This window comes from Drosophila arizonae, chromosome X, assembly GCF_054131065.1.
Source record: "Drosophila arizonae isolate 15081-1271.41 chromosome X, UAZ_ARI_1.0, whole genome shotgun sequence".
In the NCBI taxonomy this organism is placed as follows: Eukaryota; Metazoa; Arthropoda; class Insecta; order Diptera; family Drosophilidae; genus Drosophila; species Drosophila arizonae.
The window spans coordinates 31,369,390-31,392,616 of record NC_142927.1 but is presented as its reverse complement, the minus strand read 5'-3'; the positions used below and the strand labels follow the sequence as shown (position 1 = coordinate 31,392,616).

The 23,227-nt window shown below is 40.3% G+C and overlaps 1 protein-coding gene and 1 long non-coding RNA gene across 9 annotated transcripts; one reads left to right on the top strand and one right to left on the bottom strand.

The window, feature by feature from the left end:
- Positions 1 to 737: 737 nt before the first annotated feature.
- LOC149268157 (uncharacterized) lies at positions 738 to 2,882 on the bottom strand. The gene is made up of 2 exons (XR_016270839.1): positions 2,197 to 2,882; positions 738 to 2,079 (listed from the first exon to the last, which is right to left on the bottom strand). It is a non-coding gene; the product is annotated as an uncharacterized LOC149268157 (long non-coding RNA).
- Positions 2,883 to 3,111: 229 nt separating this feature from the next.
- Positions 3,112 to 22,044, top strand: ldd (lipid droplet defective). Of its 8 annotated transcripts, none has more exons than XM_089473087.1 (14): positions 3,112 to 3,340; positions 5,692 to 5,917; positions 14,316 to 14,707; positions 14,767 to 14,909; positions 14,974 to 15,057; positions 15,166 to 15,512; positions 15,580 to 16,634; positions 16,693 to 16,813; positions 16,867 to 17,057; positions 17,119 to 17,456; positions 17,509 to 18,158; positions 18,234 to 19,477; positions 19,545 to 20,250; positions 20,659 to 22,044. In XM_089473087.1, exons 3-14 carry the CDS (start codon positions 14,412 to 14,414, stop codon positions 21,508 to 21,510), a joined length of 6,027 nt encoding a protein of 2,008 aa, XP_089329213.1. In that variant the 5' UTR covers positions 3,112 to 3,340; positions 5,692 to 5,917; positions 14,316 to 14,411; the 3' UTR covers positions 21,511 to 22,044. The 8 variants fall into 8 exon arrangements, with proteins under 8 accessions (XP_089329213.1, XP_089329211.1, XP_017869199.1 ...); XM_089473085.1 differs by having other exon boundaries at positions 3,112 to 3,760; XM_089473090.1 differs by lacking the exon at positions 5,692 to 5,917 and having other exon boundaries at positions 3,113 to 3,760; positions 15,166 to 15,306; positions 15,373 to 15,512.
- The last annotated feature ends 1,183 nt before the right edge of the window (positions 22,045 to 23,227 follow it).

Here is a 23,227-nt window from a genome sequence, read left to right as displayed (position 1 = left end):
TAATAAATTTATATCTCCTATACCTTTAACGCTAGAGTCTCCAAATTTGTTATTTATACTTATATGCATTTTATACAATTTCGGTTTTTGTCAAAATTTACTCCCCACCCCTGATTCACCCCCTCACCATCACATTTGTAAAATACGTATTTCAAATACTAATGGTTTTGTTGAAATGTATGGAACAGGTAGAAGGAGGCGTGGCAGACCCCACAATGTGAATATATTCTTGATCAGAGCGACGAGCTGAGTCGATTTGGCCCTGTTCGTCTGTCCGTCCGTCCGTCTGTTCATATGTATGAACGCGTCGATTTCAGAAGATAGAAGAGCTAGATACCAAATTTTGTTGTAAAATGTCCGTGCATACCACGCGGATATTGAGTTTTGCTTTCAAAATCGATAGCCTGCCCCGGTATTTTGTAATCGATAAAAAACCTTATCGAAAATCAGTTATAAAATTATATCTCCTTCAACTTTTTCCATTTTCAATGGGTTCAGGGTATAATAGTAGGATGGTGGGTTGGGGGCGGCAAATCATTTTTTTGCCCCGGGCGCTCAATGTTCTATGTATTACACTGCATACATACATACATACATATGTCTATTTCCTAGACGGATAGAAACAAAATTTGGATTTCCAATAAATTTGACTGTTTACGGATTGCGACCGAGCAAAGCTTTTCTTTAGATGTACTATTTTGATTAACTGTAATACCATTATATTGAAAGAACGTTAATTGTAACCTTTGAAATTTTACATCAGTTAAAATATGTTTTTATTATTTGCAATAGCCAAACATCAAAAATCACAATTAAAATACGCACATTAGTTGTACTGCTGACGTATAAATTCCAGTAATTCGAATATAAATTAACTATAAGGTGCGTCGCCTCATAATCAGGCTCCACCATTGTATCTCGTTCTTTATGCTCATGCATTAATTACATACATATATTATAACGAAAGTATAGATGCCAATGGACTGACATTAATATGCAATTGGTGGTACAGCTGTTTATTATAGAAGTTTAAGCAATTAAAATTTTTTGTTTTATACCCTGAACCCATTGAAGTCAGGGTATACTTGTTATGTTAAAAGCAATGTAACAGACAAGGCGTCTGTCCATCCGTCCGTATGTCCGTATTTATGAAAGTATAAGAGCTAGAAACTTAAATCAGTATAGGATCGAGTTTGTTTCCCAAAATCGATAATTACTCCCGTTTTGCTTGGTATCGATTAACAATTTTATCTTATCTTTATAAAATATATCGTCGCATTCCCGCGAAATGACCGTATGTTGATTTTTTGCGAAATTGAGATTTTAATGCAGAACGGTTAGAAAATGTCTGCCTTTAGTTTCGGAAAAAAATCAATTTCAAATTAAGCGTATATGTATGTATGTATATGCTAACATACAATAACGAAGTTTAGAAAAAGCTTCTCCTGTAAAATTACATTTTTGGACATACGATCATTTCGCGGGAATGCGACGATATAGTCTTCATCTTTAGAGCGATATTCTTCCAATTTTAACATTTAATTTCCCATAGTAAGTACTGCAGTATGGCAAGCACTTGCAGTGCTTGCGAGTGCATGTATTGTTTTGTCTGCTTGCTGAAAAGAATCGAAGAATTATTGAAATATTAGCCGCTCGAAGGGTTCAGGGGATCTTGTAGTCGAGCAGTTTAACCAGAGCTTTCTTATTTGTTTTATCTTTGTCTTGCAGCTGTTTTGATATCAATGAAAGAACTCTTCAAGGAAATGCCTAGCAAATTCCTTGGAATCGGCATGAATATTTGATTATTGTATCACAATTTGCATTGATTATTGATTATTGTATCATATTTGCATATTGTGAGTGCTAAGGGTTAGCACAGTTTTCATCTGTTGGTTGCGGATGGACGAGTTTTAATCTAAATATCATATCATAAGAGTCGCAATGCCGAATTGATAAAGATCGAGTTCCAACTCATTAACGCTGACTGGTTCCAAAGTGCGACGATACAACCAAACACGTCTTCCCAGTAGCGATGACTTTTAGTTTTTTGCTGGCCAAATACGACTGTGAATAGAAGAACTGTAATGTCATGCATCAGAGGAGGGGACTGTGTCATGCTGATTTAATATCTAGAATTAGCTTTTTTGGGGGAAATGGTGCAGTAATTAATGCTATGATATTTGACATTTCAATTACCTGCGCTCGACATTCGATGTTCTTCTTCTTCATTTTGTTTAGGCTTTGTGTTGAGCCAAAACTTTTGGCCCTGATGGCTGCACGCAAGCTGTTTAACAAAAATACATACATACATCAAGACAACGACCCCAAGCACACTTCAATGCTAGCTAGGCTCTGGCTAATCCATAATTGTCCCAAATTGATCCAAACGCCTGCCCAGAGCCCGGATATAAACGTAATAGAAAATCTGTGGGAAATTTTGGCGAGGAAAGTTTACCAAAACCGGTATAACAATCTGGACCAATTGAAAATGGGATTACTTGCAGCTTGGGACTCCATAGAGCCAGAGATCTGCAAAAAGTTGGTCAAATCAGTTCCCAATCGCTTGCAGGCTGTTGTCGCAAACAAAGGTTTTGCAACAAAATATTAAATATTAAGTTTTTCTCTTATTTTTTATTAAAGTTTTCTTTTGTCCGATTTGGCGTTGAAGCTCAAAATCGGACTTGTTGTTAGTTTTTTAAAATAAAAAAAATGTTGCCATTTGAAATTAAAAATTTTTTTTTTGTTTTAGGGGGCTAATACATAATAGAGTTGAGAAAAAATGTGAAAACGGTAAAAATTTAACTTACTGCTAAAGAAAATACTTATTGAAATAAATAAATAGTCTTGTCCGATTTGGCGTTGGAGCCACTGTACATACATGTATATAAATTTAAAACAGATCACGGAAGAGCTAAGCGCCAGCAGCACAGATTGAAGGGGAGCGTAGCTGGTCTACCGGAATGCTGGACGAGCTACGAAGCAAATTATTGCGTTTGCGGCATTTGCGATCGGGCTTCAGGTGAGAAACCGTCCCGCTAGCCGATCGTCAGCTTCAATCGCTTAACGCTGCCGCAGCTGCGAAATTAAATAATTTTCCGTAAGCGTGTTTTACGAAGCTCAGTTCAATTGCGGCAAGCGTTGTCAACAGACGTCTCTCCACAGCCCACTGTGCACTGCGCAGCTCTATTCAACGGCAAGCTAACTCCGACGCAAGCGCAGCCAATCGACAAAAGAAGAATTTAGAAGTGAATGCAAATGATGCAACGGCACACAAACAAAGCAGGAAAACAGTGAACAGACAAACTGAAGGAGAGAGAGAGAGAGGGAGAGAGAGAAACAGGTAGATGGAGAGAGAATATCGAAAATATCAAAAGTTTACAGCTACCAAAGCCCTACTGTGCGTGTCGTGTCCGTGCTGCGCGCGTCTGACTGCGTGTGTGTGTGTGTAATGAAGTAACAACGACAACAACTATTCGAGCTCGATCACAACAAAACGAAACGCATCGAAAGTAAAACTTGGCGTCGCTCTCTCACACCCAAAAGCAGAAAACCAATACCCGAAACACCATTAAAAAGAAGAAAACAAATACGTGAAGTCAAAAGAGTTAAGCGAAAAACGAACCGAAGCCGTGTATTAGTTTTTATTTTGTTTTTGTTTCTGTTTCTGTTCCCATTCATTTGTGTACTTGTGCGTAAGAGAGAGAGAGCGGGCGAGCGAGCGAAACAGCGACGAGAAATAATTTTGGCATAAGTGCAGTTAGTAAGTCAATTGAATTGCATCTAATACCAGTTTAACTTCCTACACAAAAGCATTACCAATTACCAAGCAGCGAAACTACGAAAGAAGAAGACGACAAAACGAAGTAAAGTGAATAATGTTGATGCGCAAGAAGGGCTGCGGGACGAAGGAGGTGCGGCGGTAGCAGTGAGGGTCTATGTAGTGTAGTTTTGATTAAAAGCTTTGCGCTGTTTTGTTTCTGCGTACGTCTATGCGTCCGACACTATACAGCTGTTTTTAATCGCTATCGCTTTCAGCTCACTTTTACCTTTCTTTCGCTCTTGCTGCTGTTACTGCTGCTGCTGTTGATGTTGTTGTTGTTGCTGCTGCTGCTGCTGCTTTCTTGACACGTTGCAGTGGGTCTGCTTGTTGTTGTTTCTTTTATAGCCATTGTGTGAGGCAATCGTGTAGTTGGCTTATTGTTTCATCCGTGAAGGGCCGCTCTTCGGCGTTGGCAACAAAAGAAAATGTTTCGCCCAAAGACAGCAGCAACAGCAACAACAACAATAGTCGCACATCAAATATAATCGAGAGATCGAGCCAATAACAAATCATTTTAGTTGCACCTCATGGTAGCTATTTGATATGCCAAACACTTGTTAGCCAAATCTTCACAGTTACAGTTTGCTTTTCGCAGAAGAATCAATCATTATTCCTTGCGTCTACAATCGAAGTTTGTATGTATACATACATATGTACATACATATCTCAAAATCTCATGTTTTAATCTGAAGTCCTGCTTTATATTCAAAAATATATAAATACATAAATATAATTAGTTCTGACTAGTGTTCTCTGTATGTGGGTCTAATATAATGACATCAATTACAGTGTCCGCAAATGAAAGTGCAAGTTTTCTCTTATAAATCGGAATCTTTCATCATTTAAAGATTTCTTACTGTGTGAGTCACTCTCAATTCAAAATTTTACCTACATATAATACACGAATATGTTTCCTAATCATGCTTTCTTAATAAATATGTATATATGCAATACATGCATATATTGTCCAGACATACATACATATGTACAAACATACAATGTGTATATGTATACGTTTGTTCGAATCTCGAGGCACACTAGATTCTTGTCTTTCAACTAAACAGTCTGAACCGGTTTAAGCTGTCACTCTCATTTTATCATATGATTTAAAAAATTATCTTATAATGTGCATATATAAAAAAATGTATATATTGATACTGGTATAATATATTATATTGACAGCTTCCCAACTTGTTTTGAGCTATTTAATAAGTTGGCGTTAATCCTTGTCGAACGCTAGTCCACTTCCCCATTTTAGAGAATTTTAAACTGCGGTTACAGGATTCTTCTGATTTTAAAATGATCAAATAGAAATAGAATAGAGGAAAAATGAAAATACATATAATAAATTATATAGAAAATATCTCTTTAGTTTTAATGAACATTTACATGACTCCCTAAAGCTGAGAATCAAGTTTACAAAGTGATCGATAAAGCTTTTCTCAAGTTCTTCCGAGTTTTTGATTTGATGATTAAGCAGTTAATCAATCGCTTAGTCAGTCTATTATTCATTTAATCATTACAATAAGTGACTCTCGAAATAGTTCGAAATCTTTGGCTTATTTTGTCGGGTCCATTAATTCCAGTCAGTCAGTGAACTATCCGGAATTAGTATTAGTAATTTTCTTATAATATTAAAAAGTTTTCCACTTAATCAATCAGACAGTCATTGACTCCTTATTGTATTGAATATATGTATATTCAAGCTTTAATGATTTGCTCTTGGGTTTTATAGTCAGTCGCTCAGTTAGTAAGCAAAACGATTATCAGTATTTATTGTACTCAAGAACCCTTTTGCTTCTACATACATACATATATCGCGGTGAATTTTTCATATATTTCTTCGCTGTTCTTTTTTGCATATTTTGCAGCAAAACTTTGCAGACTCACCAGTTAGTTGGCCCCTGACGCAGCTTTAAGTGAGTCGTAGAGCAATCGACAGAGAATCTTTTGCATATACTAGAACGAGCATCAGGGCTTGAGTGCATTCCAATGCTTGCACGTTGACCTTGCAAGTTGCTGAGCGGGTTAAAATTTGAAGAGCGACAGAAAGAAAGAGAGAGACAGAAAAAGAGAAAGAGAGAACATTTGAATTATGTACGTATATGTATATGTAGATATAAAATTATAATAACTAAGAACGTTGCAGTCGGGCGTTACCCACTGCACAATACTTGGTCACGATCAAAAAAGTTATACATAATTTGTATATTACTTACTTACGATGATTGAAATTTAACGATATAGCTATTTTTGATTGATTCAGTCGTTTATCAACTGACATGCGGGTTTTAACTCTAAGGCTCCACACCGACTTCCATAGGCGTATTTGATATTCTTTAGTGAAGCTCTGGCCTATATGAATATAAGGAGTGCTTAGCTGTCAACAATTAATACGATATGCCAGTTAAGTCTAATATCATATCACGCGGTATGCAAATTCTGAGGCTAGAAGATTGCATCCCAAATATCAGACTCACAATGCCAGGGAGCTCAGAGTTTTATGATACCTATTCTGATATAAACACACATATGAATGTATGTATATACATATATTTCGAGAGCGACAGCTATGTAAATTTAGGTGGGATAATAATGAACGCATTATATTATAAAGTTCGGACGGGCTGCTGGAGCAAATACTCGAATCGAGTATTTGCTATTTTATTTCTTTATTTACTTGTATATTTATTCATTATTCCTATTTCTTTTTATTCATTTATCACACATACGAACGAATTTCGTCTCAGATGCTTTTAACTCGATTTGAATTTGTGATTTTTGTTCAGTTAGTTGAAGACTCATGGCCAAGGTCGAGCGCTCAATAAATAGATAGATCGTGCGTGTGTGTGTGTGTTTGTGTTTACCATAAATTGTGATAAACTGTCTGACCGACATCTTTATAGAGCCGACGTTTTTGCATCTGGTCCACATTTTTGCTTGTTTTCTAGTTAGTTGTAATACTACTAGATGAATATACATACATATATATTTGGGTTGCACATTCTACACCCTAAGCTTATTGGAAATGGAAATACAGAGCATATTGTGCTTGCTAGCATGTGAGTGTCAGACAATGAAGGGCTTCCACAATCGAGTCATGCAATCTAGATATATTAGTCTATTAATAATAGAGTCTTGAATGAACAGTTAGCTTAGCATCTCCTATCAATTTGAGAGTCAAAAGTATTGCAGAACATTATTCTATATACATACAATATTATGATTGAACAATATTGATTGAATTATTATTTTATTATAATGTAACTAGTATTATACGGTAACTAGTTGTCTGGCAGACACGACTGGCGCTCGCCTACTTGTTTGTAGTTAGCTTTGATCAGTTGTTGGCCCTAACCCCGCTGCTTGGGGGCGTCATTCAGCAAGCTGTTGAAGTTGCCGGCTTCAAGGCGTGCGGCCTGTTCTAATCAGTTGGCGGCCTTTGCTGTTGCCCATCTCCGCACAGTGGGTCAGTTCGGGTTCTCGTTTTTTATGCACCTAGATTGTATTGCATTTACAATTTGCATGGTCAATTGCCCACCCTTTCGCCCATATCCAACTGAACAGCTGAAACGCTCCAGCTTTTTATAATTTTTTTATTTTTTATTTTTTATTTGACAACCAGTTAAAGTTAATATGCAGCAATTTCACTGCAATTTGGTTGATGGCAAACGCCAACCTGGTACAAAACATTGTTTATCGTTTCTGCGCTTACAAAACTTTTTTTGTGCACTTTACAATCTTTTGTGCACATTCAACAAGCATGGCTAGAGATTTTAAAATTCAAACTTTTTTATAAAATTTTTCCTTTTTTGTGGTTATCTGTTTAAGCTCAGATTCGGATATTATGTGAGACTTTCGACTTGGATATCTCTGAGGGCCCACATCGCATTCGTGTATATCATTTACTTACGCACTGCTTACAGCTAAAAGATATTGGTTAAATGCGAAATTGTCACGTAATTTCCTCGTCAAAGTTCTTTCTAAGATATATTCAAAATTTCTTTGTTTTGTCCACGATAAGCATTAATGCACTCACAGTGTAATTATATATAAGTAGATAGATGCCGTGGAAGAGATCTTTGGTATGATATGATTCGACAGGAACCTATTGTTTAGTTATTCTTAGGAATCGACATTTTCAGACTTGAGAGAGTTGGTATGGTATTTCAAAGTATAAATAAATAAATGTTTAGGCTTTTCTGCTTTTATGCTTTTTTAAAATTCCAATTACATATATAATTAAAGGGTATGTGTAATACTTAAACAAGTAGAAGTGTGGGGAATTACTCAGTTCCAGGTAAGCGTTTATTTGTTTCAAACAAATGATTTTAACGAGATCCAGCACTTTCGACTTACATTATTTCAAGCCAGTACGTGAAGCTTTGATTCGGTTGTCTTCGAGCTAATTTCAATTAATTGTCACTGAGAGCCGTAAAAATCGTGTAGAACCCTAATCGCCAGTCAACTGGTTTCAGAGACACTTGACAAACAGCTATCCAATACGATATTGTGTTTGTTTTTGTATTTTTATGTGCACATTGCACGTCTTGCAACAAATAAAATAAAGAAGCGGGTTCTCTCAGTGTATCCGGTCGCTGTACTAGTTGCTCTTTTCCACTGTTGAAAGGGGAATACGGTAGTTGAAAACTACTTTACATCACTTCAAGTGTTATGAGAGCAATGAAGCGTAAACCATTTCGAAACGCCAACTAACGTCGCCACTGTTTCGAGTGCAATCACAGTGTTTTATAAGCCAATTAGTTTGTATTTTGTTAAATCTGCCTAAATGATAAAAGATGTTAAGAATAAATCAATAAACTAGAGAGTCCTTCAGCTGGAGGATATGGCTTACCCTCCACTTAAGTAGTCGGGCGTTACCAACTGCGGAATACTCATTCACATCCCATTAACAATTTAGTATGAAGTGAAGTTTCGCTCTAATACTATAGAAAATACAGTTTTTTCGATTTGCCACGCCCCTACTGAGCGTAGACACCTCATTTTTGGTCAGTTCTTAGAACGTGATAACGGTACCCTAACTGCAAAGTTTGAATACCTACCTTCAAAAAATGTGAAAATTACAGGCTATTTTCAAAAGGCCACGCCCCTAAAGAGGCGTAAAAATTGTTTTTGGGTCATCGACAGAGGAGGTTTCTGGTAACTCAACTATCTAAATTTGAATCTTCTAGCTATTATACTTTAGGCGATATCAACTTTTCCGATTTGCCACGCCCTTAGTGGGCGGATCGGGAAAATTTTAACACTTTATACACGAGTATGTGTTCCAAATTTCAAGTCTCTAGCTTCAACAATAGCCGAAATAGATTGCGTTCATACGGACAGACGGACGGACGGACAGCAAGACGGACATTGCACAAAACCAATATACTAATTCACTTTCGTGAATGAGTATAAAAATGCAATTTTTTTATATGCTTTTCAAGTTTTATCCTACAGTTAAGTTTCCTGGTAAGTCTCTAGATCAATAAGACTTGTTTGAGTTTAAATTGAAGTAACACTTTTGTTGACTAGTGTAGCTTTGGTTGGGGCATTCCAAGAACCCGACGATTGCCCGGACCTAACGCAAGCTTCGAGCCCCCAACTCTGCGACTCTCTGTCTGGGCTCTACGTGCCCGGGCTAGCTAATTAGGAGTGCGATCTTTCGCATAGATATAACCAAAGTTTATACACATCTGACGAGTCTGAGTTCAAGTCGTGTTTCTTCCGCATGCAAAGCAAGACAAGTGCGTTTTGCCAAATAGATGAAGGGGCTGGGGACTTGGTCTGGCTGTGAAGCTAGACCATGGAAATAAATAATTTTCTCACTAATGTGTTAATTATAACTAGCAATTGTTTAGTATTTCTTTTGTTATCGTTGACACTCTTTTCCTTGTTTTGGTTTATTAGTAAAGTCATTTACTCTTTGGCAAGCTGACCTATACACTGACAGAACTGGGTGGTTATTATAAATGTATTCGAAGCATAGAGTTATAAGATATAATTCAATGGAAAATCGGTAGTATTACTATTATTTATTGATTTAGAAGTTGAATACAATGTAAAATTAAAACTAACTAACTTCTAAAACCTTCAACTTGGGATATCCCTAAGTAATTGAGTTAATACATTTAAAGGTTTTATTAAATCATTACTAAAATATGAGGCATTTGTTTGGGAAGATCTCGGCTCTAGGGTGGGGATAGTTCATTACTGAATGGCAATTGGGGCATGATAGGATGTAATCAGGGTTGTTGCGGAAGCCTTGTATATACATATGTATTATTATATATTAGGCAGTAAATTTGACAGTAACTCGATACTCTACGGGGATTGGGGGAGGAGAGTTGTAAATGCTTGGTATTACAAGAGGATTTTGATAGATGCGAGGGAGGAAGACGCGGACCCAATAATATATTTCCTGTTCTTTTCCATTAGTTCTATACCATGAAGAATTGCTTTGGTGTTCGCTGATAGGATGGATGACTAGCAGAGTAGAATGCATTTTATTAGGATTTCGTTTACTATTTTACTATTATTATACCTATACAATATTGTTGTGTTGAGCTTCGCACAAAGCTGTCTAATTTTGTTCATTAGTGGTGTAAACACAGTGCTATAGCCATACGCCAGTTTGGGATTTGAGCTCTGCTTTCCGTTGCTCAGTTTCACAATTGGGTTATGGCATGTAACAGACACACTCGATACCTACCTCTTTAAAAATACACGTGTACATACATATATATGTACACGCATTCTTGATCATGACGTCGACTTGGCTTGATCAAGCCACATAGTTAACTTCGGTTGTTAATCATAAACTAAATCGCTGAATGAATACATTGAACATGCTGCATGTGTATGTATATTCGCTGTTCAATAGAATTTTATACTGATAGCCGCGACGCTGCGAATTGCTCAATATATAAATAGGTCACATATTTTCCGAACAATATATTTATAATTCGATTGAACTCAAATAATTACGCATTCGGCTAATAGCTCTGTATCTGCATTTGATTGCCAGATTAATGATAATCAATGAAATGCATAATAATGTCATAATGTCATTAGCTTGATTTATACATGTACACAGATGCCATAAACAAGGCAAGTGAATGCTCGTATAACTGGTTTACAAAATGTAAACAAGTCAGAGTGAAGAAATTTTGTAATAGTTGCTGTAATATATATTAATATATATGTATGTTTATAGGGTAAGCTACTCACATCACATCACAATGGTACTACTTATATAATATTCTTTCATATACGATTGAGTTTCAGATAGAAGAAGTAAACAAACTTGCTTGTTATGACTCGACATGGACCTCAAAATATTTAAGTTGTTAATTATAGAGTAAAACTCGGTACTCAACAATATACCTTTTACTACATTTAACTAGGGTCTAATACGTGGTCAACTAAATATTTATTATTGTTATGGAGACAAATTCCAATGGCAATGTGAATAATAATATTATTTATTTAACTTTCGATTCGACTTATTGAAAATACGTTTATGTCAAGGCGCCACTTGTGGTGGGGACCTTAAAAAAAAGGTCAATACCCCACTGATAAGAATGAAATATTATAAGAATACACTTATTATACCCTGAACCCATTGAAAATGGGACAAACTATATATATTCTTGATCAAGGCGACGAGCTGAGTTGATTTGGCCCTGTCCGTCTGTCTGTCCGTCCGTCCGTCCGTCCGCATGTATGAACGCGTCGATCTCAGAAGATATAAGAGCTAAGATATAATAAGCTAGAGACTTGAATTTTTTTTCCTAGGTCCGTGTATATCACGCGCATATCAAGTTTTTCTCTAAATATAGATAACTACCCTCGATATTTTATTATCGATTAAAAACCTTATCGAAAGCTAGTTATTCAATTATATCTCCTACACCTTTAGAGCTAGAGCTTCCAAATTTTAAATATAGACTTATATGTATTTTATACAATTTCGATTTTTGTTAAAATTACCCCCCACTCCTATTTCCAACCCCTCACTATCACCTTTGTAAAAGGCGTATTTCAATTACTAGAGATGTGTGCTTTGGAATGTACATACATTTTCACCATATGATTACGCCCTGAAAGTTAAGAATCATTAGGATTGTAAGTCTAGAATTAAATTATTCAACAAATAAATTCTTATATTGTTGCCCACACTGCAGCGCAGCCCAAGCGCAGTTAGCAGAGCGCGTTCTAATACGTGCGTGTGTATGTATGTGTGCTAAAAAGAAGTGCACAGTGATTAGAATATCAGATTGGAGGATTCAGGGTATCTCCTAGTCGAGCAGTCTCGACTGGAGTCTTCTTAGTTGTTTTTTATTTTATTAGTTATTTGTACACTATATTGAATAGTTTACTGTCAAATGCTGTTTTATATTTTCAATTGAATTTGAAAATGGAAATTTTAATTGTGTTGTTTTCATAACAGTCATATAACTCTTCATTAAGCTGCAGTAACTCAGAGCTTAACTATATTCTCGCCGCTTAGGCAAATGAATCTTAGCCAAAGCTAAAGACTAGCTAGCTTGCTAGTAACAATTAACTCAAATCAATTAAAGGTCAAGAGTTTTGCCCAGACATCTTTAGATCGAATGTCTCATTCCGCAGCTGTAGCTGAGGCCAGCACGAGCCAAGGAAATGACAATGACACACAAACTTGAGGCACGACAACAATATTTCACACAAGATAATATGTGAGAGAATATTGCATATTGATTAACCGCCAGCTGGCGGGGACAAGTTAAGCCCATTCGGAACGCGGCAAGTCCAAAAAGCCAAAGACTCAACAATATATATGATAATATTTTAAAATTTTCATCGATGTAGGCTTGATCCCTCCCGCCTTCAGGCGGCCGACGTAATTGCCTCTGCCAACGAGAAAGCAAAAAGCAATCCCAATCAACTTCATCCAAAAGTCACATGTCAAACTTTGTTATGCTTCGGTTCCTGTCGGTAGATACGAAAGCTTTGCCTTGTTGAAAGAAAGGCTCAAATACGTCAAGCGCCTAGTCTAAAGATTTCGACGAATAAATTTTATTTTCCAGATGTGCAATATAATGAATACTGAAACACATACCTATCATATTCACATAGTATAAGTGTAGCTGGCTGTAGCCTATAGTTTAGAAGTAGAATGCATTTCTCTTGGAAACGTTAGATGTCGTTGAACAGATAGACGTTAAATGCAATAGAAGTTGCACCGTTTTTGGAATGAGTACTATTATCAGTACGATATTTGTTATATATGTACTTACTCCAAGCATAGTTGAATATTCAACATTTTATTCCACAATGCCTTGGTATTGATGAAATCGAGGCAGAGGGTTGTACTTATAAATGAGTTCGTGAGACCTGCAATTATTTATGAATGAGATCTATAACTATACAGCCGTTCACAATATTCCTGGCGCTTCGCTATAAACTATTACAACTAATGTCTATACAATACCGGCAAACATTCAAATGTCAGAGGTGTTCATATAGTCTTCAATAAAACTAATTATAAACAAAACCATTATACCCAGATTTCCCATTGAAAATGGGCTCAGGGTATAACAAGTAAGAAAGCTCTAGTCGAGACTGCCCGACTACGAGATCCCCTGAACCCGTTGAGCAATACCTGTTTCAATCATTTTTCGCATCTTTCTGCTTATACAAGACACACACACGCGCACACACACACACACACACACACACTAGTATTTGATATACGCCATTTACAAAAGTGAGGGTGAGGGGGTGAATTAGGGGTGAGGGGTAAATTTTGACAAAAACCGAAATTGTATAAATTGCATATAAGTATACATACAAAATTTGGAGACTCTAGCCCTAAAGATGTAGGAGAAATAAGTTAATTACTGGTTTTCGATAATGTTTTTAATCGATAACAAAATAATGGGGAAATTTTAAAGCAAAACTCGATATGCGCGTGCTATACACGGACCTAAAATTTCAAGTCTCTAACTCTTATATCTTCTGAGATCGACGCTTTCAAACATACGGACAGACGGACAGATGGACAGAGCTAAATCGACTCAGCTCGTCGCCCTGATCAAGAATATATATACTTTATTGGGTCTGCCACGTCTCCTTCTGCCTGTTACATACATTTAAGAAAACCATTATACCCTGATTTCCCATTGAATATGGGTTCAGGGTATAAATATGGATGCATTTAGAATTCAAGGTGAACTGCAACTGACTACAAACCGACTTAGCGGATGTGAATTCACAAGAAACAATTAAACTAGCCGTTGCCAATTGTGTACTTCAAGGATTAGCGGCTTTTACTCACAGTTGCTTTATTTACAGTTTTAAGCGTAGATCCACTTATGATTCGGAAGATGCTATATTAGAGCTAATCTAACAGAAGTATTTCAATAGAAACTCTCTTATCTCAATATCTTAAGAATTCTATACACTTTAATACCGATAATGTAATAAAGTTTCGTCGCTATATTTTTTCGTGTAGCAAAAGAATGTGTCAATGATCTGGAGGACAGTAAATTTAACAGAGAGCATCTGCCGAAATCCGTAAGTGCAGTTTTGGGAACTGAACGTGAGCAAAATGTCCTTCAGGATGAGAGAGGTGAAGGCGCTGTTGCGCAAAGACATTATTGTGCGCTGGCGCCAGAAAGGTCTCTCGTTGACGGTGATATTGTGGCCGTTGATTGCATTTATGCTGATATATCTAATAAGGCTAAAGTACGGCTCAGAGCAGATGGACGCATGCCAGTTCCCCACTCGTCTGCTGCCCACCAAAAATCAGGTTGTGCCCAGCGCCTTCTCTTACATTTGCAGCATAGAGAACAAGTGTCTGAACACCGAGCCGTATGAGGAGTACTCCAAATGGCAGGCAGCACCGTAAGCTTGAATCATAAATAGTATCTATGGAATTGCTCTTAAGCGCAGCTTTGTTTCAGCTTGCATTCGGTCATTGATATAGTCAATGTATTCGTCACCGATGATCGATTGTACAATGCAATCATCGAGCTGCCGGAAAAGGCGAACTTTGTAAGCGCAGTCACTACACTCATAACCAGTAGTCATCTCAATGTCATTCGAAGTGAGTAGTTTCCTTGTGTCTTTGTACTATGGTTCATATACTAAAGATATTTTTGTTTTTACAGGTAATATTAGCCAAATCGTTTCTTTGGTTCCCGAAATTGAGCGCCTGATGAACTACAGCTTTGATGTCACAAAACTATTTTCAAGTGAGTAGTCCGATTGTACGCTATCATTCTCTTTCAGTCTCCTCTCACTTGCTCTCTCTCTCTCCCTGTCTCTCTCTTTCTCTCCCTCTCTCTCTTGGATCATTGTAGATCGTGAAACGTTTGTGAAGCTGGGCGTTTTACTTTGCGGCCATCCGTTTCCCAGCACGGAGAGCATACCTCTGGTCAATGATATACTGTACTCCGAGGATTTCAGCGAAGTCAATGACGATGAGCTAAAGGCCATGCCAAGTACGTTCCCCAATAAATATTGGGCTGCCGTATTTATACAAACTCCTCTATTCTCTCGTCTTACAGCCAAGTATTGTAAGCGACTGTATTTGGATGTTACCTCATCGAATCAAGGCAAGCTTACCTGGAATTTCATCAAGCCAATTATACAGGGTAAAATTTTATATACGCCACTCAATGCTAATACGGAGAGCATCGTGAAATTTGTAAGTGCCTGGATAGCGTTAAAAGTCTTGACTTAGCGATTACTAAACTATAAATGATTGTTTACAGACCAATGCAACTTTCGAGGAAATAGATCGAGTAAAGAATATATCACACGCAGCCGCAACCATCCTCGACAAGCTGCACACGAATGCCACATTTCAGCAGGCCTTTGACAATCTGCTGAAACTGGCCCGTTCGCCACTCGTTCAAAGCTTGGTTGGCAGTGAGTTCAATGTGGAGGAGATTGAGCGAATTATGAACTATGTTCGCACCAATGAGCTTATACATCAGGTTTTTACTACCGTTAGTGATCTCATGGAGTGCGTATCGGCTAATCGGTTTGAGGGGGTGACAAGTGTCGAGAAATTGCAGCATCGCGCCTATGAGCTCAATCAGCAGCGCCTCTTTTTGGCAGCGCTCAACTTTGAGGATGTAGCTGGCCAGTATATAACCTACAGATTACACATGGACACGGACAATACGCAGCCGACGTTCGAGAACAAAAATCGGTTCTGGTTCCCGGGGCCAGCATCAAGCATGCTGGTGGATCTCAAGTATCATCGTGGCTTCGTTCAGCTCATGCAGATGGTCGACCTGGCGATTATCAAGCATAAGCGAAAGGAGCTGGGACCGGACGAGCAGCCGGAAACTGATGAGATCTCACGGCCCTCAATCAGTTTGAAACGCGTTGATGATGATGAAGATCTCTTTAATGAAGAGGATGAGGAGAAGGGCGAAGATACAGATGACGAGAATTCCAGCAGCGATGAGGCAACTACGACTCTCGATCCTGGATCTGACGAGGTAGAAGTTACAGTCACCGATGGGTCACAACCGCTAACAGAAACATCAACCGTAAATCCCGACTTTAAATTCCTGAGCAATGATAATTTAATGAACTTCAAGTTGCCAAGCGGCTTTGAAAGCGCCCTCAGCCAAGCTTTAGCAGATCCCAAGCTCAATTCGGACTTCCGCGTAAGTCGGGTTAAGCGCCAGGGTCTCTTGGATTTGCTCAGCAGCTTCAGCAATAGAAATGACAATGCCCATGGTATTAAATATGACGTGGACGAGATGCAGTTTTATACCAAACAATTTCCCTATCCTGCCTATGTGCGCGATGAGTTAGTATGTCCTCGCTTTGTAGTGGATTCAATCAACTCAATCGCTTTATTATTGCAGCTTTAAACGCGGCATATACCTGGCTCAAGCCGTGCAAGTGTGCTTCTGTCTGGGCCTCGTCGTTGCCGTGGCCGTCTGCGTGCGAGAAAGGATCTGGATGCGTGAGAGCCGTAATAGCATGGTAAGCTTGACGCTGTTTCCCTCTAGCTCCAGCTAACTCTGTTATTTGAATAGCTGATGCGCTCCATGGGTATGCATGCGCACTCAGAGCTGATTGCTTGGATATTAATGAGCTTCGCCGAGCTGTTCGTCATATTTGTGCTGGTCAGCCTTGTTCTCTACATCGGCGGCATTTTGGTCTATACCAATTGGTTCTTCATGATGTTCTATTGCCTGGTCTTTAGCGCTTGTCTAATCTCATTCTGGTGTGTATTTGAGTAATACAACTTTCGTGATCTTCCCGCTGAGCTTCCGATATTCTTATAGCTATATGTGCTCCAACTTCTTTATATCTGCCAACATTGGGGCAGTCGCTGCGGCGCTACTATTCTTCATCACCCTCTGTCCATTCATCATAGTACTGCTCTTCGACGCAAAGCTGAATCTGCTGGAGAGCTTTTTTGTCAACTTGTCCTTCACGACGGCCTTTGCCAAGGGCTGGACCGAGCTTTTGCGCATGGAGCTGCAAGATCAGGGCTTGACCGTTGGTCATCTTCTGCACTTGGGGCCCGCGGGCAGCGAGTGTGCGCTGGCCTTTCTGATGTTTATACTTGATCTGCTGCTATATGCGGCCATTGGCTATGGATACCAGCGCTACAAGAAAAGTGAGTAAAAGCCGCTGGAGCTTCGAATGGTTATTATGTGAGTTTATCTTAGGCAACTACAGCTTTGTGCGGGTCACTCGCGCACAGCTTGATGCGAAGCTGGGCGCGTCCTTGACCAGCGTCTCCAAAATGTATGGCCACAAGCATGCTCTGTCGAATCTTACGGTTGACTTTGCACGCAATCAGGTCAGCTGCCTGCTCGGGCGCAACGGCGCTGGTAAGAGTACGCTCATCAAGTTGCTCACGGGTCAAACGGTGCAGACGACGGGCCAAGTGGTGCTCGCCGGTCAGCATAATGTGGGAGTCTGCTGGCAGGACAATATACTTATACCCAAGCTGACGGCACGAGAGCATCTGGAGCTTTATGCTCAGCTCAAGATAGACGCTGCTGATAGCGAGTGTGTGAGCGCAAAGCAGGAGGTGCGGCGCACCTTGAAGAGTCTCAACTTCGGCAAACATGAGAACTATTATGCCTATCAGCTGTCAGGCGGCTATAGGCGACGTCTCTGTGTAGCCATCGCGTTCATCGCATCGCCAAGCGTTGTCATCTTGGATGAGCCCTGCAATGGGGTCGATGCCAAGGCGCGCAAGGATATCTGGCAGCTGATAGAGCAGCTGCGTCAGGGACGTGCTGTAATCTTTGCCACACACTTTCTCGACGAGGCCAAGTACCTCAGTGATGCGCTCTTCATCATGCGCAATGTGAGTGGATGAACAAAATCGAGTTGAAGCTCGTCTTGATGCTGGGCTTAAACTTATCCAATGTCTTCTTCACAGGGTCGCATCATTGCCCAGCACAGCCGAGACTCGCTGCAGCGGCTCTGCACCTCGGATTATAGCATGGAGATGCGCTGCATTGATCCCAATGCATCTGCTACGATAATACAACGGGCACAGCAGCTCCTGAACCAAAGCCATGTGCTGCCCGGTCAGGAACCCCAACACTTGATCATTAGCGCTAGCTTTGCACAGAACCTGACTCCGGCTGCTGTTCAGTTTGTGGAGTTCCTGCTGGCACAGGAAGCGGCGGGTCACATTACCGATGTGACACTCAACAGCAGTTCCACTCTGGAGCAGGAGTTCGAGCAGCTGAATCGCAAAGACGAATCACTTGTGCATGTGACGCCCTCCACATCGAGCATTGTCACCGGGGCCTCCGATGTGTTCGAAAAGCCGCCTGGCTCCTGGAAACATTTTGTGCTGCTCCTGGGCAAGCGGCGCCGTCATCTAATGCGCAACTATCGCCTACTCCTGTACGTGCTGCTCCTGCCTGCCATTTTTGAGCTTTGCGCAATGTGGTTTGTCAGCTATCGCTTGAACGATGACTTTGACACGATCCTCCCGTTGAGTCGCGCGCTCTATCCGCATAGTGCCCAAGTCATGAGCGCGGAGAAGGTGACTGACTTCACAGAGATTGTTTACGACAATCTAACGACCGAATGCGGAACGGCCTTTGAATGCGGCGAATTCACCAATTCTCGTGACGCCTTCGACTGGGTGCTCAACAGCCTGGATAAGTATCGTGGTCGTCGCTATGGCGGTTACGGTATCAATGGCACTGGCGCCACCGTCTGGTACAACAACAAGGGCTACCATGCCATGGTAGCCTGGCTGAATGATCTGAATAGCCAGCTGTTGCGCAGCACGCTTGACAACTCATCATTTCAAATACAAACATTGAATGAGCCCTGGAAGCTGGGCTTCGCCGAGCTTAGCACCAGTTCGGTGCTGCGTCAGGCTGGTGATTCCTGCATGGTCTTCATACTGCTGATCGCGTTCGGCCTAGTGGTTGCGGCTGCTTCCGTTTACCTGGTCAATGAGCGCGTCAATGGCGAGAAGCTGCAGCAGCGCCTAAGCGGCGTGAGCGCTACTACCTATTGGCTGGTGGCCATTCTCTGGGACTATCTCATCATGTTGCTGGCTCTGATCGTCTGCCTCGCGATTGTGCTGATCTTTAATATGCCCGTCTTTGTCGACCGTCAGCAACTGGTGGGCATTGTGGCTCTATCTCTGATGTTTAGGTAAGTGTCTTTATTTTATTCCGATCATCTATCGCTGTGTTTATTTCCTGCTCCATTTGCCTTACAGCTTTGCGTGCGTACCCGCCGTGCATGTTCTGGAAAAGATCTTCAGTGACTCGAGCATCGCTATTGTGTCCATCTTTTGCGCCAACATCATCATTCCAGTGGCTACCATGGGCATTGTGTTAATTCTAGGAGTCGTGGGCGACGGCCCCACGTGGGACACTTGGCGCCATGGCCTCAACAATGCCTTCCTTATCTTTCCTCAACATGCACTGGGCGATGGCCTGCTAGAGCTATGCAAGAACTATATGGTCGCCGTTGTCTTCAAACGGTACGACATTGACTCCTATAAACAGCCGCTGGCCAGTGATCTGCTGCAGCGTCACTTTATAGCCCTGATTCTGGTGGGCATTGTCTGCCTGCTGCTGAACTGGCTCATTGAGTGTCATTTGCTGAGTCGTCTCTGGCAGCAAATGGCGAGCATCTTGGACTGCCAGTACAGGCGCGAATTGCGCAAGCTTGGACAGCTGAAGCTCGTCAACATCAATAGTATTTTTAAGAGTTGCGTCGGCGCCGGTGAGGCACTGCGGGTCGAGAATCTTTGGCTAGCCTACCGCCGTGGACGCTATGCCGTCCGTCAGGTTCACTTTGGCGTGCAGCGCGGTGAATGCTTTGGGCTGCTTGGCAAGAACGGAGCTGGCAAGTCAACCATATTCAAGATACTCACACGTCAGCTACTCCCAGATGTAGGGAATATATATTTCGAGCATGTAAGTTCCTCACGTTTCATTAAACACTTATTCAATTCATCTTTTTAGTTAACCGCTCAATCAGCTTGCACCTTCAATCAGCCAGTAATCCATCAGTTTTTAGAAGAATGACCAACTTAGTCAGTTTGTCAGTCAGCTGGTGCTTCAGTCATACCAAACAATCAGTAATTAATTCTGATAATATAACTTAGTGGACTTGTCAGTAATTCAGCGAAAAGTAATTCATGAAAACTAATTAGTTAGTAAATCAGTCTCAAAGTCCACTCATCGATATGTTAATCAGTCAACTAGTTGTTAATTCAGTTAATCACTCTGTCGATCAATTAATTTGTTCCAATCAGGCAAATGAACTCACTCAAATATGCAATCTATCAATGAGTCACTGTGAATTATTTTTACCCTTTTTAGCCAGGCGTTTCGTATTGCCCGCAGAGTAATCCACTAGATCCGCTCCTGACTGTGAAGGAATGCATCCGGCTCTATGGCCAACTGAGAGGCATAAAGGATGTGGACAGCCTGCTGGAACGCATACTGGACACTTATGAGCTCCGCAGCTTTCGGGATGTCCAGGTAAAGAAGCTGAGCGGCGGCAATCGACGCAAGCTGACGGTGGCTATCAGCTGCTGCGGCTATACGCCGACGGTGCTAATGGATGAGCCGACGAGCGATATGGATCCGGTGACACGATCTTTTGTTTATCGCACTATTGAGCAGCTGCTGGTGGCGCGACGCGCTGTGCTCTTGACCTCGCACTCTATATCGGAAATAGAGCATCTGTGCCAGCGAGTGGCTGTGCTTAAGGATGGCCAGATCGTGGCTAGCAACAGTCCAGCGGAGCTGAAGAGCCAGCACGGTGGCTACTATGCCATCAGTTGCTTCTGCGCGCCCATTCAACAGGCCGAACTGGCCAGGATTCTGCCTCAGTACCTGCCCGGCGCCTGTGAGCTGATGCACTATGCGCACAGTCTGCGCTTCATTGTGAAAGTGTGTCAACCAAACATCTCGGAGGTGACGAGCAGCGCTAAGCAGCCAACGCTTGCCGCACTCTTCGAAGCAGTGCGCGTGATGGCCACCAGCTTGGAGCTACCGGCCCACTTTGCGATAAGCCGCTGTCGCTTCGAGGCGGTCTTCGAGCGCATCCTCGACAACTGTGAGTCGGTTTCCAACGGCAGTTCCGATCTGCTCTCGAAGTCAGCGGCAGTCAGCGGATCCCTGGAAACGGGCTATGTACACTGCGGCTACGATGAGACCACGACCTAGACCTGAGTGAAAAACACTAAATTGATTACTATTATTATTTTTTTTTAAATACAGCTTAACCGTAACTATGTTAGCTTTTTATGATTATGATTTATGTTTATATACATCTATATGTACTATAGGACAAATTCGTTTTGTGATAAGTTTGGACAGTCCGTTCCAGTGATAGGTTTATGGGGTAAATATGTGGGCGAGGCTTCCAGCAATGGTTTCGGTTTGGGGTCGAGCTTGGGTTAAATTTCGGGTTACCGCATTTTCAGGGCGTAAAGTTAAGGGAGTCAGAGCTTTAATTGATATGTGTATAGGCTAGGTACTTATCTTATGTGCAAGCATTCATATACAGCGCCGGCGAGTGCAATTGAAGTGTTGTAAAGTCCATTTGAGCTTCTTTCGATACACCTGATTGAGACCCAAGTTTTTTTTATTCATGTTATATAATAGTGTTTGATAAATATGTATATACATTTTTTTTGTATTTATAACAATTCTAAGCTGTAAACTGAATAAACTGACAAATTTATGTGTACAATTTAAGATATTTTGCTTTTAATGTTTGAGTAAGTAAGTATAGCGTTTATAATATTGTATTTATGTAATTGTAATGTAATTTTATCATACTTTAATGAGTTTAAAACTAGACGGGGAGTACTCACAAACATCTAACGCTAAATTATTCTGTTTGAAAATCACTTTTAGTCCAGATAATTTTCTGATTATGTATATTCACGTTTGAGCAGTCAAAACTAAATATTTCTTAGAAAATTTGTGAAAAAATCGAAAGTGCCTGACTAAAAGATACCCTGTAAGATTTGATAAACATTTCACATTTTCAGCCAATGCATTGGCATTGCAATTGTATTGTATTGTTTTACATCCTTAGAGTTCACCGTCGAGTTCTTAAGAAACATTCGTTGGCTGGCTATGAAAGTTATACCCCCTTTGGTATCGATGACCTTTTGGAGCGTCTTTAGGGGCATTTCTCGTCCTTGATAAATCAGCGATTCTATATAGCTTCAATAAAGACCAAACGTTCTCACTCTTATAGTAAACCCACACATTGATTTTCCTGCATTCATGGCTGTTCAACAACTTAAGGCGACCTGTATGTTTATGAACTTTGCAGATGGCGGGCTTCCTTAGAGCGCTGCACGTAGCTTCGAAAAGAAAATCGGTTTCTTTCCATTATCTCTCCAGTTTATGCATCAAATTTGCCTTGATCGTGCAAAAGCAAGATAATAATTCCTTTTCCAATTTTGTGGATGTAGATTCATCATGAAACTTTCAGATTCTGATTATATCATATATATACTCTATGGGGTCTGCTACGCCTCCTTCTGCCTGTTACATACATTTAACAAAACGATTATACCCTAATTTCCCATTGAAAATGGGCTCAGGGTATAAATATAATAATTTCATTAAGATCGTATGTCTACAAAAGAAATTATTCGACAAATAAATTCTCATAATATTGCCCACATTGCAGCGCAGCCGCTGCTTACTGCGCAGTTAGCAGAGCGCAGGCTTATGCGTGCGTGTGGATGCATGTGTATGTATGTGTGCATAAAAGAAGTGCAGAATGATTAGAATATCAGCTTAGAGGGTTCAGGGCAGGGTTCGAGCAGTCTCGACTAGAGACTTCTTACTTGTTTTCGATGTCAAACCTATTATTAGCAATTATTAAAGTTTAAAGGATACATACCCAATGTTAATTATA

What these genes read in the sequence shown, in the direction of transcription:
- ldd (XM_018013710.2), top strand. Translation starts at nt 14,412, where the DNA reads ATGTCCTTCAGGATGAGAGAGGTGAAGGCGCTGTTGCGCAAAGACATT. An exon ending in TGTCACAAAACTATTTTCAA is followed by an intron (nt 15,058 to 15,165) that starts GTGAGTAGTCCG and finishes GGATCATTGTAG; the next exon opens with ATCGTGAAACGTTTGTGAAG. An exon ending in ATACCAGCGCTACAAGAAAA is followed by an intron (nt 17,457 to 17,508) that starts GTGAGTAAAAGC and finishes AGTTTATCTTAG; the next exon opens with GCAACTACAGCTTTGTGCGG.